The sequence below is a fragment of the Haliaeetus leucocephalus genome, unplaced genomic scaffold (assembly GCF_000737465.1).
Source record: "Haliaeetus leucocephalus isolate CR32 unplaced genomic scaffold, Haliaeetus_leucocephalus-4.0 Scaffold1, whole genome shotgun sequence".
Taxonomy (NCBI): domain Eukaryota; kingdom Metazoa; phylum Chordata; class Aves; order Accipitriformes; family Accipitridae; genus Haliaeetus; species Haliaeetus leucocephalus.
The window spans coordinates 7,278,269-7,291,394 of NW_010972437.1; the positions used below are offsets into that span (position 1 = coordinate 7,278,269).

Sequence of the window (13,126 nt, forward strand, 5' to 3'; positions counted from 1 at the left end):
CACATATAAACATCATCTTACCAGAGCCCTCCTGTGTTTATAAATGAAGTCTTCTGGGGAGTGGGCCCATTTGGGGAGAACAACATCATTTACCACCTCTTTGGATATTTGAAGCTGACCTAAGTTAAAACCTAGTGAAAAATTTGGAGAATTTCAAGAGTTACTACAAAATATTTCAAATATCTTCATGTCTTAATAAAGATTAAAACGTGTTCTTTTCTCAGTGCAAGGAAAGGATATTGAAAAATTCTTAATTTAAATCTCCAATAACCGTACCACTGACAGGAGGTTAAGTTCTGCTCTGGATGTTTAAAATGTTAAATGATACAGGATAACAATTGTCCAAAGCACCTAAATGACTTCGAAGCTGAATTCCCAACCTTAAAAGTAGCATTATCATTTGCACACCTATCTGTAAACATATCTGCATTTGTTTGGTTTGTTTTTTTTTTTACCAGGATAAAGAGTCCAAAACATTTCAATGAGGTTATTCATAACAACAAAGTTACCTATAGGTTTAAATTATTATAGAATCAGGGCTTTCAAGAAGTCTTAAATCCCACTAGCTTTCATTAGAACAACTCTAAACACGTAAATGACTTTTGAAAGCATGACTTGGCTGTTTCCAGTTTTTATAACTTAGAATTCCAGTAGATTGTAGCTAGCAGACTAAATTAGCAGTAAACACACAAATCCATTTTTAAATTGTCTAATAGGTAGAGAAACAATTCTCTATGCAGTATATGTGAATTAAAAAATGGCTAGGAGTCTCATATCAGAATGCAGGATGTTGTCTTTTCAATCAGCATTACATAGGAGTAAAACAGCTTTTTTTTTTTTTTCCCCTTCTGATACATACTGAAACCTTATATGGCTCTAAAATCACCTGACTTAGCACTGCATTGGAAGGTAACAGTAACAAGCAGAAAATAGGCTGGTTGCCTAGAACAAATAGACCTCGCATGTTTGAAGATGTCCAAACTCTATCATCCAATGAACCCAGTTAAAAGAATACTAACTAATCTGTAGCAACTTTTGCTAACTATTTAATCAGTATTAACTATTGCTAACTTTTTCAAACTTTCAAATGAGCATCTCTGATATTTTGCATTAGGTAAACAACGCTATTTTAAGCCATCCTTAAGCCCCCAATCTGAATTTTAAACAACGTTTAGGCTGCTGCTTAACACAACCGGTGTCTTCATTAAACAGTTTGAAGCCAGCATGATGATTAAATTAACTTCTACAAGCACACAATAAGGCTTAAATAAGAAGTATTCCACAACATCCACAAATGGTTGTAACAATTCTTTTCTGAACAATAGAAGAACAGTTTTCTATGAGAATATTCTGAGCAGTCAGTTCACCATTTTGATTCTCCAGGAACTCTGGGAAGTAGAAGAACTCTGGAATAAGTTCCTTGACATCATTGGGGTTGTCCATGAGTGCCTGCCAGGTAGCAGGAATAGAGTGGAACTGCCTGTCAGCACAGTCGAATCTGTGGATCAGAAAACTCAGGTTAGACTTTGATCATTCCCTCAATAAAATGATAAGGAAGAAAAATAAAGTGCTGCTTATTTGCTTACTGCATACCTGCCACTTTGAAGTTGGATATGAAGTGTTGTGAAAGGTTCTACCCGAATGAGATAATGCATGACACCAGCAGCATTTGAGTAATGTGTCCCATAGTGAAATTTGTCAATTATCCCAAGGGGATCCTCGAAATTCTCATATCTAAAAAAAATAAATCTTTATAAATACAACTGAGCACTACAGCTGATTCACATGTGGATTATATTTATTGGAGGCAAGAATTCAAAAGAAACGATCACAGCAACCTGTAAGAGAAAAATACATTGAGTTCTATTGAATATGAGGATTCCATATCACTAAGCTGAATATTTATTATTGAAGGGACTTGTGACAGCTTCCTGCAAGATTTAAAAAAAAAAAAAAAAAAAAAAGAGCATGTGTGTGACTATGTCAGGATGCAGAAAAGAGATTTATTTAACACTCATGCCCATTTCCTTTTCTACTGGCAAACTCACTCTACAGTACTATACCACCATCTGGCTGATATATTCCTCAGTGTCACAAGGCCAGTAAGAGAAATTATAGTTAAGCACACTGCTAGAGAACCAATTTCATTATAGTCAGGGATAGAGCCTAATCCTTCAAAGAAAATTCTCCATGTTCCAATTTTTCAGAAGAAAGCTGGTTTTGGAAGATGCTTGATGAGTGTAATCTGGTATGACAGCACACTCCCCACATCAGCAAAAAAGGAAGGATCGCTACACCGATGCGTGGGTGTAAGTACTTGTCATTCCTACCTACAGAGGAGTTGCTAGAAGTCACTGAGTTATATTTTATTTCAAAGATAATAAATGATGCTTGAAAAAAAGAGCAAGAAGCATAGATTTAGGATCAATGCTACCTCTCAGCACAGGCAGCTCAACTGATCAGTATGATTTCACACTCCTTATCTGGAAGCAGACATGGGACACAGTATGTCTCTTCAAGCTGCTGGGCCATTAAATTAAGTGTTTCTACAGGCTTTCAGTTTTTTATCTCCACATCTGAGAAACAATTGAAAATTTACAACAGTAAGTTTTGTCCTTTCAGTGCCATATAAGCCAACTAATCTGAATGCAGCAGGAACAATAAATCAACAACCTTGATTTGATGTAAATGCGTCTGTGATGTTATAAAACTAGCTTTTAAAAATTTCACTGTCACAACTTCATTTTTAAAATGTGTTATTTAGCCTGGTGGCTCAGAAAAGACAGAGAAATATAACTGAGTGTTAAAATACATACTTTTCTTTCACAGCCTTAGCATTCTTTTCATTTACTACCCCTATGGGTTTGGACAGATCCCTAAAGACTGCAGGATTATTCAGGTCCAGTTCTTCTGAAGTATAATCTCGTAAAATCCAGGGGAACTAAAAAAAGAAAAAAAAAAAGTCAAATGGAGATAAAAAAATCCATCTTTCAAAATAGAAAAAATACATACCTTTGGCAAAAATTTTAAAATTAATTTTTTAAATTACCACAGGATATTGCGCAAGGTCATTGTAAGTTCGTCCTGCCATCGTGTTCAGCTGAATAAGGTAGTCAAAGTTGGATATTTCTCTGTTCACCCATTTCTGAAGGACAGAAAAAAAAGATACAGTGGAAGTCACTATATCAGAGATACCACTATTGCTAATTACATGTCTTGTCAGTATTTATCTGCCAGAGAATAGTAATGGCAAGTGGAAGAGTATAAGAATGGTATGAAAGTCCAAACTGAATATCTCCTAATGAAGTTTATTTTCCATTTGACTCAGTGACTGCGCTACCTATGTTTCATTGAAATCATGTCCCTGATTGATGCCAGTACCATTTTAAATACAGGGCAGCAGACAACTAGCAGCCTCAGAATAAAAAAGGAGAAGAAAAACAGAAACGAAAGAAACAAAAGGTGGCAGGTAAACAGGTACTGAGAAAAATGGGAACAGAACTTTGAAAGCCACTAGAGTTCTAAGGTCAAAATTTATTTATAAATTGTTCTCCCATTGGTTAACGGTACAGGTATTTGTAAACTAACATAGTCCTTGTGCCTTTGCTCCACTATTATATTTTAAAACAAAGACAGACAGAGCTGTGTTCAGAAGGGCTCAGTATCTGTCTGTAGTGTGACAGAGACATTTTATTACAGACAATATTTTCTCTACGTAAATATACAACATGATAGCTTTTATCATTACGGAAACAAAGAAAAAACAATGTACTTCTGGTATTTTAAAAGTCATTTGTAAAGCTTCCTCCCTCAGAGAAAACAATAATTGTGGCATAAAAAGATGGAAGATAAAAACATGTTTACTACATTTAAAATTTATCCATGTTTACGGTAATACAGGCATTTTGACATTTTCCTTTTATACCAATATTACTAATTCCCTTAAGACCATATTTCCTGCTTAATCTTCACATGGGCTTTGTTGAAAGCCCCATCATGAAAAGATAGCAGGGAAAGTTATTTGCACATGTAGTAAAAGAAGTTCTAAAATGTGCATTCAAGATCATGGACTAAAAACAGAAGCAAGTCTGCTACATGTTTTCCATTCTTGTTGGAACACTTGTCATAATCACATCAACAGAGCCTGGCTCTATCCATTTACCTCACTGACTGTAAACACAAAACACAGCAATTCTAAAAATATGCATGTGAAAGTTCAGGGGCCAGACTGAGGGTACAGAATTTGGCAGTTTTCATCTAAACACTGGGGGGAAAAAAAAGTAAAAGCAGTAGTCCAGGACCTTCCAGGACTCCTTCAAGAAGCAGAGGAATGCTCTAGACCATTTATGCTGAAGTCTCATACCTGCATCAAACCTGAAGCTTTAAAAAGTTCCTGTGGAGATCTGGTCCCAGAAATATTTGGAGAACGCAGTGACAATATTCGACTATATACTTTGTTTCGTACCTGTTGAAAACAGCATTAATAAAAAAAAATTATTCTGGAGATTGAAGCTGACAAGTAAACAACTTCTCTGCTAATTAAGATGTCAAATAAAAGGAACACATTTACACTTTTAAACACTTCTATCTCTTGCTGCATAAAGTGTTTAGACATGGATGGACATGACATCCTTCAGTTACAGGATATAAAGGCAAGATATATTATGAATTGATTTGTGTGTGTGTAGATGCTACAGAAAATCGTTATTGCCACAGAAGTCCTCTAGGAAATACTGCTGCTGTTCACATAAAATTACACCAATATTTTCCCTAAAAACTACTGCAAAGATTTATTTACTTGGAAAAAAAAAAAACCAAACACGCAACATTTTATAGGAGCTATTCATAAACTGACATACTAGTATGTAACTCACCCTAAATTCTGATATTTATGCTAGTCCCACATACAACGGATCACTGACATTATCCGGGGTGGGGGGAGTGGAGGGGGAGTGGGGATAGAATTCACTAATCCTAAACCATGAAATATAGAAAGTCTACTTTACTTTGTAATTAATTTGCTCAGAATATTTAAAAAGATGTGTGGGCTTCAAGATATTTAGATTACTACTGATGTAATTTTAGTTGAATAATTGTCCTGTATCATAACAGAGAGAGACAGGAAAAAGAAGAATCTTGTTTTATCCATCTTTTCACAATTAATCAGTTTCTAGATACCAGACTGAGGTTTTCACAGACTGCAGTCTACTTTCCCATAATGGTTATATCTAGCAAACCTTTTACTACTAGTGTTACAGTATTACGAAAGACGCCAGGCTCAGGTTAGACGCAATCAGTGAACTAAACACTTGTGCTAATTTCATGAATCAAGGAAATTTGGGAAATCCATACCTCCTTATTGAAGTTGAGGAAATAGTTGGTTTGATCTGTAAGGAAGATCTCCAAAGCTGACCTCCTCAGGTTGTACCGACGCAAATGTATCTCTCGAATTTGAGAAAGGTGCCATTTGAAATCAAAACCTACCCCTAGGGAGAGCGCTTTGATTATTGACTTGGAATATATAAAAAACTTCATATAGATGTAATGCAGTATCATTTCCAATCACCCCAGAGTTATTCCTAGGAAAGGCAAACTTTTTATGTGGCTTGATTAAACATTTTGCTAGGAAAATATAATTAACTTCAGCTATTGTTCTGCTGAAAGAAAGAGGCAGCAGGAAACATCTGATGGAGTGTAGAATTTGGTTTTGCTTTTTGATCAAGAACATATTATAAACGTATTCTGCTGACAAAAAATATGAACCAAACCCCTTTGCTTTCTTAAAAGCTTCTATTTGAGCCTGTTTATGTTTAGAATTCCCAAAGGCCAACTTCTTGATATACTGTTTTTCAAAATTTTACCATTATTCGTCAAACATTTCAGTTCACTGTTTTCATACTCAACTGTGTATATTTTATTGAAGTTCACTAAATTAATATAGATGATTAATGTTTACATACTACTACTTTTTAATCATTACTTACTAATACTTTTTAATCAATGTACGAGTGAAATGTTATTTGTCAGGGAGGTGCCATTTCAGCAGCAAATTAGAGGTAATGACTTTTTTTTAGTCAGCAAACTTAATTAATTTTTTAGCAAGTTCATTTTTTTAAGAAATACTAAGAACAGTGAATCAATGTAACAGCTCAGCAAGTACAGTTCCTGATTCTTGATTCTGAAGGGATCAGCGAGCCACTGACCACAAAGTACAATATTAATTTTAAGTAAAGATCTGCAACTTGTCTCTTCACAATTAGTTTGACAGTCATTCTCAAAAAAAAAAAAAAAAAAAAAAAAAAAAAAAAAAACTCAGTTTACTGAAAACAGAATGCTGAACTGCACCGAAAAGAAAGAGATACTGATCATGCTCACCTTCCTCTTTTTCAATGCTGCCATCAAAGAAATAGATGTGCTGGGTAGTGATCTCCAGCCTGCCAGGTATCACATCAATTACTGTAATAAGTTCACAATCTTCAGACAATATTAGCTTTTCTTTCTGGCTTTGCTCATCCTTCTCATCCCTACAAAAATACCACTAAGTGTTATGGGGTTGGGTAGATTATACAGTTGCTTAGGTTCTTGATAAGAGTATAGTTCAGAAAAAGGAATCAAATCTGAATGGCATTAAAAGCACAACATAAATGATTATATGAAGCTACTTCCATCAGCAGTCTTGGATGTTTCAGACTAGACTCCCAAACATCATTTCATAGCATCACTCTTCAGGCTTAATATTTCAGTCTCTGGCACAATGGACTTGACCTCACTTGAAGTATAAAAACATGATGCTGCACTCCCCTTTCTTACTTAATTGCTAGGTGCTTAAATTCTCTGGCCCAGAGCAGAGCTGAGTCCTGGTTCACGTCACTAAATTTATCTTCAGAAGTATTTGAAGTAATGGTTGCTCAGAAGTTGATAGATATGACACATCATAATCAAGCATTTAATAACCTTCAAGGTACAAGAAAATGCATCAGTATCACTCAAAGAAGTGCCACATCTCTAGTGCACTTCAACAGCACGGACACGCATAGGTGCACGCAGAACATCTCATGTCCAGTTAATAGAGTGAAGCATTTGCTATCTCCCCCTGTCCTGCCACTCCCACTTTTTTTTTTTTTTTTTAAAGTCATACAAGAGACATGGAAAAAGCACAGCAGGCCTTCTCTCTGGAATGCTCTCAAACCCAGGGGACTCTCTAGCAGATTAATGCCAACCAAGCAAACATCCGTGCTATGCAGCTGATGGTATAGGGAATTGCCCTGGCACCTATGGACAAGAGCCAGTTCCAGTCTGGCCTATGCCCTTACAGGGCAGACTGCCTCTTGAGAATTATAGCCAATGTATGTAGTAGAAAAGCCTCAACAATTCTGTAGCTTCAGCTTCAGACCAACTGTGAGCAGTGAAACACTAATGAATCCTCACAAACATCTGCTCTGCCTTCTTTTCCCTAGGGGTCTTTACGTCTCTTTGTTGACAATGATAAATGCAACAGCAACTTTTCTGCTGTTCAGAACTACTACAAAGCCCCGGATTGGATTGTTAAGGCCAGACAAAGAAAGAAGGAAGCTTTGTATTCTAATCAACTCCTGAAGTTGTTTTATCACTCCTTATTCCTAGCACAGAAACAAATTTCAACTGTTCTATTCTGTTGTACTTACAAGTTGGAACTGGCTGCTGTGTCTTCTTCTGGTAGTTCTAGAACATCATCTTCCAAGTCACTCACTTTCACCTGCTTCACCACCTCCAGAAGCAGAGACTCACTAGAGGGCTGCGTCTGGTGCACACCTATCATAAATAGAGATTTCAGCTCAGAAAATTTTTTGCTACAACACTTTTGGGAAGCTAAACTACTGAGTGCATCTCCTACTGTTGAATGTTGGTTTTAACTGAGTAATACGCAACCAGACTTCTTAAATACTTTTGGAGGCAAGCACAAGACTAATAATACTCCCTGAACTACACTGAAATACATGTCAAATCATAACAGTATAAAGGGAAGACATAAACACTTTAGAAAATTTTATACTGAATTCTGATGTGGACGCTTCCAATAAAATATTTTGCAGTGTTCTGCCGAGACACTGTTAAAGTGATTCCAGATTTCATGGAAATACACTGCATTTGGTTTTTTGCTTACTTGGGTTTATAGGAGTGTTATTTTTTTGGTTTGAGTCTTGATATCCAGTACACCTAATTTAAAAAACAGTTTATACCACCAACTCAGCTGTTTGGCACACTTCTGAAAGACAGTGCTTCATATCTACATATTTTAACCATAAGCTCTAACAAGTTTTAAACAAATACTCTCTGCTTACTCTGATCTCATTGTTTCCTTTTCTTGAAAAAATAATCTTACGGAAGAAAGCTATGTGACTGCCTATTTTAAAACAAAGGAGTTCTTTTTTTTTTTTTTTTTTTTTTTTTCAAAAAAAATACACATTTCAATGAAGAAAGGCAAATGTATTCTACTCAGTAGGAAGATGCTGTTTCAGGTCAAAGCACCACTCATGTTATACATTTTACTATAGCGGAAATGAAAAATCAAGATTTAAGTATCTATCATACACTGATTCTTCAATACAAAGAGTACAGTGTGTATCTTTCTTCACTAAAGACTGAAGAATCCCAAGTGAAATACAAATACAAATTCACCTAAATTATCTCTCAGGTCACTAGCATCCTGATGAGAGTTGAAGTTGTAATTCTGCACTAGTTTTAGTCTCATACGTGAAAAATTTTCCACATTTGAAAGTTTCCAGTGAATAGGATGCTGTTTCCTAGGAAAACAAGAATATTCATAAAAACAGTCAAAAGAAGGTAAAGACCTACGTGAATGAACTGGTTACAAAAGAGCACATATTTAGAAAAATACTGGTCATCCACCTGAACATTTTAAAGCATAAAAGCAATAAACTGGATTTTCATTCTAAATTTCATATTGCAGCTCTAATCATCCTAAACCACTTTGTAAACATTATTTATTTTCTACTGAAATACATCAAATTGTTTACACTTTCAGTTAATGACAATTAAAAGACCAAAAAAATAAAAAAACCTTCATCCAGAACTTCCCCAAAAGCTGAGAGGCAAAATGTATTCTTTTAAATTGAAATCAGCTTCATGCATAAAAACTCAATGTCTTTACTGACAAGTCTATTCTATTCTCTCTTTTCCAACAGAACCAATCCATAGGATCTTGCAAAAAGCTTTTGCAATCACTTCATTGATAACTAATTTTTATTTGTCACTTGGCAAGAAAATCTAATATCCAGGTAACCAGCTCAGCATTATACTTCAAACTCTGCATTTTGATAATTAAATGCAGAAAACATTACAAAAGATGCACTCAATATTAACTTCACATCTCAAGAACAGTTACCAGAGTCAATTTGACAAGGTTCTAACCATGTGAAACAGTCAGTCATGTGAGCAAATTCCTTTTAAGTATCATATACGGTTTGATTTAAAAACTTCACTCTTACATTTCAGACCAAGGACCACGTTCAGAGAGCAAGTAAAGCTGGGCTGCTTTCCACTGTCTCAGGGTAGCTGTGTGTTGACTATTAAGTTGCTTTAGCATACTGTTGTACCGCAGATTTTCTTGCCGAGCCTTTCTGCTGAATGGTTCCACAAAATGCTCCTGAAAGAACATTAAAAAAAAAATCTAGCACTAATATAACTCTGACCTTTGAAAACACAGTTTTGTAGCTTGCAAGAATTCTCATAAATTAAGAAGGAACAAAAAAAGTTTAGCAGTAAAAACTTCTGAAAATTTAAGGTAATGCTTATAAGAGAATTTTTTAAAAGCTCAGTACTGGAAGAAATGGCGCCAAACTTCACCTTAAAGATGTGAAGAAAGCATTATCAGTGCTGAATCCATATGAAAGCAATTTTTCATCATCAGAAAAGTAGTCAGCAATGGAAATCCCATTATAATAGGTAGGATTTTTCTTTAGATTCTGGTATTCTATAATGTGACTTATTGTATTCTTCCTTTAGCTACTTGAATAAAAAAGACTTACTACAAGGATCCTTATTCAGAAGACAAAGGGAAAACAAGAGAAATGTAACTTAGCTATATTTGCTGCGATTACCAGTTAATTCTAACGCTTAAACTGAGTCTGGACCTTAAACAGAAAGGTCAGTTCAGAAACAATTTCTCCACACATTAAATAGGAACTGTTCACTGTTTCAAATATTTTCACTATATTGAAGTAGGGTTAAAAAAACCTATCAAACAAAAATCAAACCACACTGACTCATTTCATAATGGAGAAGAGGTTTTAATAATTCAAAACATAAATCAGAGTAAAAGAAAAAGCAGCTTATAGCTGAGCATAACCCTAGGTTGCTGTATTATGAGGAAGGCCTACTGTCCTGAAATAACTGTTTACAGATAAACTCTTAAATAGAAAGAATAGAATTAAAAAGCATATCCTACAAGTGTATATAGTCACACCACCCATAAAACATTAAAACAATCAACCTGCCTGCAAGCACTTGAATTGGATCATCCTGGATTTCAGTTTCTCCATCTTTTAGAAGGCAACTCTTGAGATAGCTCTTCTAAGAGAAACTTGCACTCACTCAAAACCTTACCTGAAATTTAAGCTTACTTTCTCCTCTCTCCCGGTCTCGCCTATGCATGTTCACCATAAATGCTTCATAACAATCTTTCCAATAAAGTGCCATCTGCTCATGATCATGTCTGAATGAATTCTCTTCATATTGCTTCATATTTGGAATAATCTGGTTCCACCAAAACAAAAAGCACAATGTCATTTCTGAATGAGTTCCTCTGCTTTCACGGCTAAAAAGAGAAGGAAAATTATACAAGAAGAATCTACTACTTACATATTTGTCAATATAAATTTGCCACTCATCAGAGCTGCAGTATTCTTGAAAGTCCTCAAAGAAAGATGGGCTGCCATTGGTGGGAGGCAATGAAGGGAGATGCAGGTTCATGAAGAGAAGTTCATAAATCTTGGATACCAATGTCCGAACAAGGGGAATCAAAAATGAGTAAGTTTCTGTCTTCTCTTCAATTGATTTACTCAAGATGCCTTCCAGCTTCCCCAAGAGGTAGCATGCTTCAGGCTGGCTCTCAATTACTTTGGTCTGAAGGAGTGTGTTTAGTTTGGCTGCTGCCATAGCACAGACCTACACAAACAACAAAAAATTAATGCAATCCTCAAAATAGTAATTTTGAGCACCTATCTTTTTAGCACAGGAGTATGTACATATTCTGGCTGCATCCAAGGTAGCCTGAAGGCACACAGCATCAAACATGGGCACTAATCACTTATCCTGTGATGACCAAACCTGAGGTCAGCTACAACCCCAAAGTCAAACAGCTGCATTAAGACAATCACATACCTATACTAAGGATCCTGGCTTTACTGAAGGGCTCATATTCCAGGCACAGCTCTGCTAACTTTGTTCCAGATGTTGATTTGCAGCACAGTCCAGGTTCATGTGCACTTAATGTATGTAAACCTGAAACTGCTAATAAGTGTATTTTATGGTAGAAACGAAAAATCATTATCAGAATCACTATCTTACTGCCACTAGTGCCTACATAGTCCCATCTTCAAACAGCTTGCCCTCTACCTCTTTCTCATGCTCAGAAGGTGCACATTGGTAGGACTCTAAAGTAAATTTGCAAATTGTAAGAACCAATAAAACATCTTCCCTATAGAAGGATGAAGGACTGCCATCAGTCTGCTCACTGGTTTGAGCAGCTCCCCTGTAAACCACAACAGTTACATCGAACATACACTTAAAACACAGTACCACTTGCAGGAATTTGGAACAAACCTGTAAGTTATCTTGTGCAATGAATCCAAGGAGCAACTGGACTTGCACCTGTGAAAGCCTGATTGCTTCTAGGCCAGCAGAGTACCAGACTGACAGGCTATCCATCAGAGTCACTAGCTCTTCCAAGAGCTATTGTAAAAACAGAAGATTTGCATGAAATAAAATTAACAACAGTTACTGCAGCTGGAGACACAATAATTTCAAAGAGCTGAAGAGGTGGCTGAGTTCACACTTCTAACTTACCCAAACCCAGAAAATTATCCCAGAACACTGCAGTTAAACCAGTAATTTGAAACAATTCCTGACAAAAAAAAAAAAAAAAAAATCTATCTAGCCCAGTATGTTGACTCACATATCTCCCCTGAATAAAGGCCAAACCAGCATATAGTATATATGCTTATGTTTTTCCTGAAATTTAACTCCCATAAATGCCACTTCCTTAGAAAAGTTAGAGACTCCACGAGCAAGATTACTATGATTGAAAAGACACTATTATTAATAGCACAGATACCAAACCAACTCGCAATTTCTGGGTTCAGTATATATACAATTTTATTTCATTCTTTTCCTTTGTATTTTAAATTATTTAAGTGTAACACTAGTATAATTTACCAGCAACAGCAATATGCACAGTGCCCTGAGAAGGAAAACAAGGCTTCTTTCATGAATATCTGATTTAGTGAAATGCTTGAAACTTCCTAACAACTATTAATGTCTTTTAAAAAATAAATTAAAAAAATAAATAATTAGGAGGTACTCCTTTCTGTCAGTATTCTGATACTAGCAGTGATACAAACCTTGTGAAAGGTAGGTATTCAGAAGGCAAATGGCACATTTCACTATCCAGACATGTTTGCTTAAAACTAATATACCTTGACACATTCCCTAATAAATTACTCAAATATAAAATCATTTTTTTGTTAAGCTCCAGAATCACATGAATGCTTCTGTGGCAGACTGAAAGCTGTCCTGCCTAGAATATTACGGTGCTTTAAATTCTCCCCAGGCACAGTGGAAAATAATTTATGAAAGTATGGTTATGTTGAATTCAGAGTTGGCAATAAGCACAACTCTCACTGTTCCAAAGTTCAGATCTCATTTCTAATTAGATTTCACAAAAGCTAGATCACAACAGACGGCAAAGCTTTTACCAAGAGGAGACTTTAAAAACAAACAGTTAAAAGCTTTAAGATTAAGCTATGTTTACTTACAAGCAGGCATTTTGGAGAACAGCTTAGGAATTACCATGTTGATGACTCTTAACATTACACTTCCCCCCCCCCCCCCCCCCCCCCCACCCAGC

General features: G+C 35.8%; 1 protein-coding gene across 5 annotated transcripts in view; it reads right to left on the reverse strand.

Annotated features, from left to right (window-relative positions):
- NBEAL1 (neurobeachin-like 1) overlaps positions 1 to 13,126 on the reverse strand; it is an 86,796-nt gene that overhangs the window by 13,081 nt on the left and 60,589 nt on the right. For all 5 annotated transcript variants that reach the window (XM_010565456.1, XM_010565473.1, XM_010565464.1 and 2 more), the window contains 14 exons: positions 11,824 to 11,952; positions 10,861 to 11,166; positions 10,606 to 10,755; positions 9,489 to 9,646; positions 8,659 to 8,783; positions 7,665 to 7,791; positions 6,376 to 6,524; positions 5,353 to 5,486; positions 4,364 to 4,465; positions 3,050 to 3,145; positions 2,817 to 2,941; positions 1,594 to 1,734; positions 1,368 to 1,498; positions 22 to 131 (listed from right to left, as the gene is read on the reverse strand). In XM_010565456.1, coding sequence (XP_010563758.1) covers positions 22 to 131; positions 1,368 to 1,498; positions 1,594 to 1,734; positions 2,817 to 2,941; positions 3,050 to 3,145; positions 4,364 to 4,465; positions 5,353 to 5,486; positions 6,376 to 6,524; positions 7,665 to 7,791; positions 8,659 to 8,783; positions 9,489 to 9,646; positions 10,606 to 10,755; positions 10,861 to 11,166; positions 11,824 to 11,952 — 1,983 coding nt within the window. The remainder of the gene's footprint in view (positions 1 to 21; positions 132 to 1,367; positions 1,499 to 1,593; positions 1,735 to 2,816; positions 2,942 to 3,049; positions 3,146 to 4,363; positions 4,466 to 5,352; positions 5,487 to 6,375; positions 6,525 to 7,664; positions 7,792 to 8,658; positions 8,784 to 9,488; positions 9,647 to 10,605; positions 10,756 to 10,860; positions 11,167 to 11,823; positions 11,953 to 13,126) is intronic.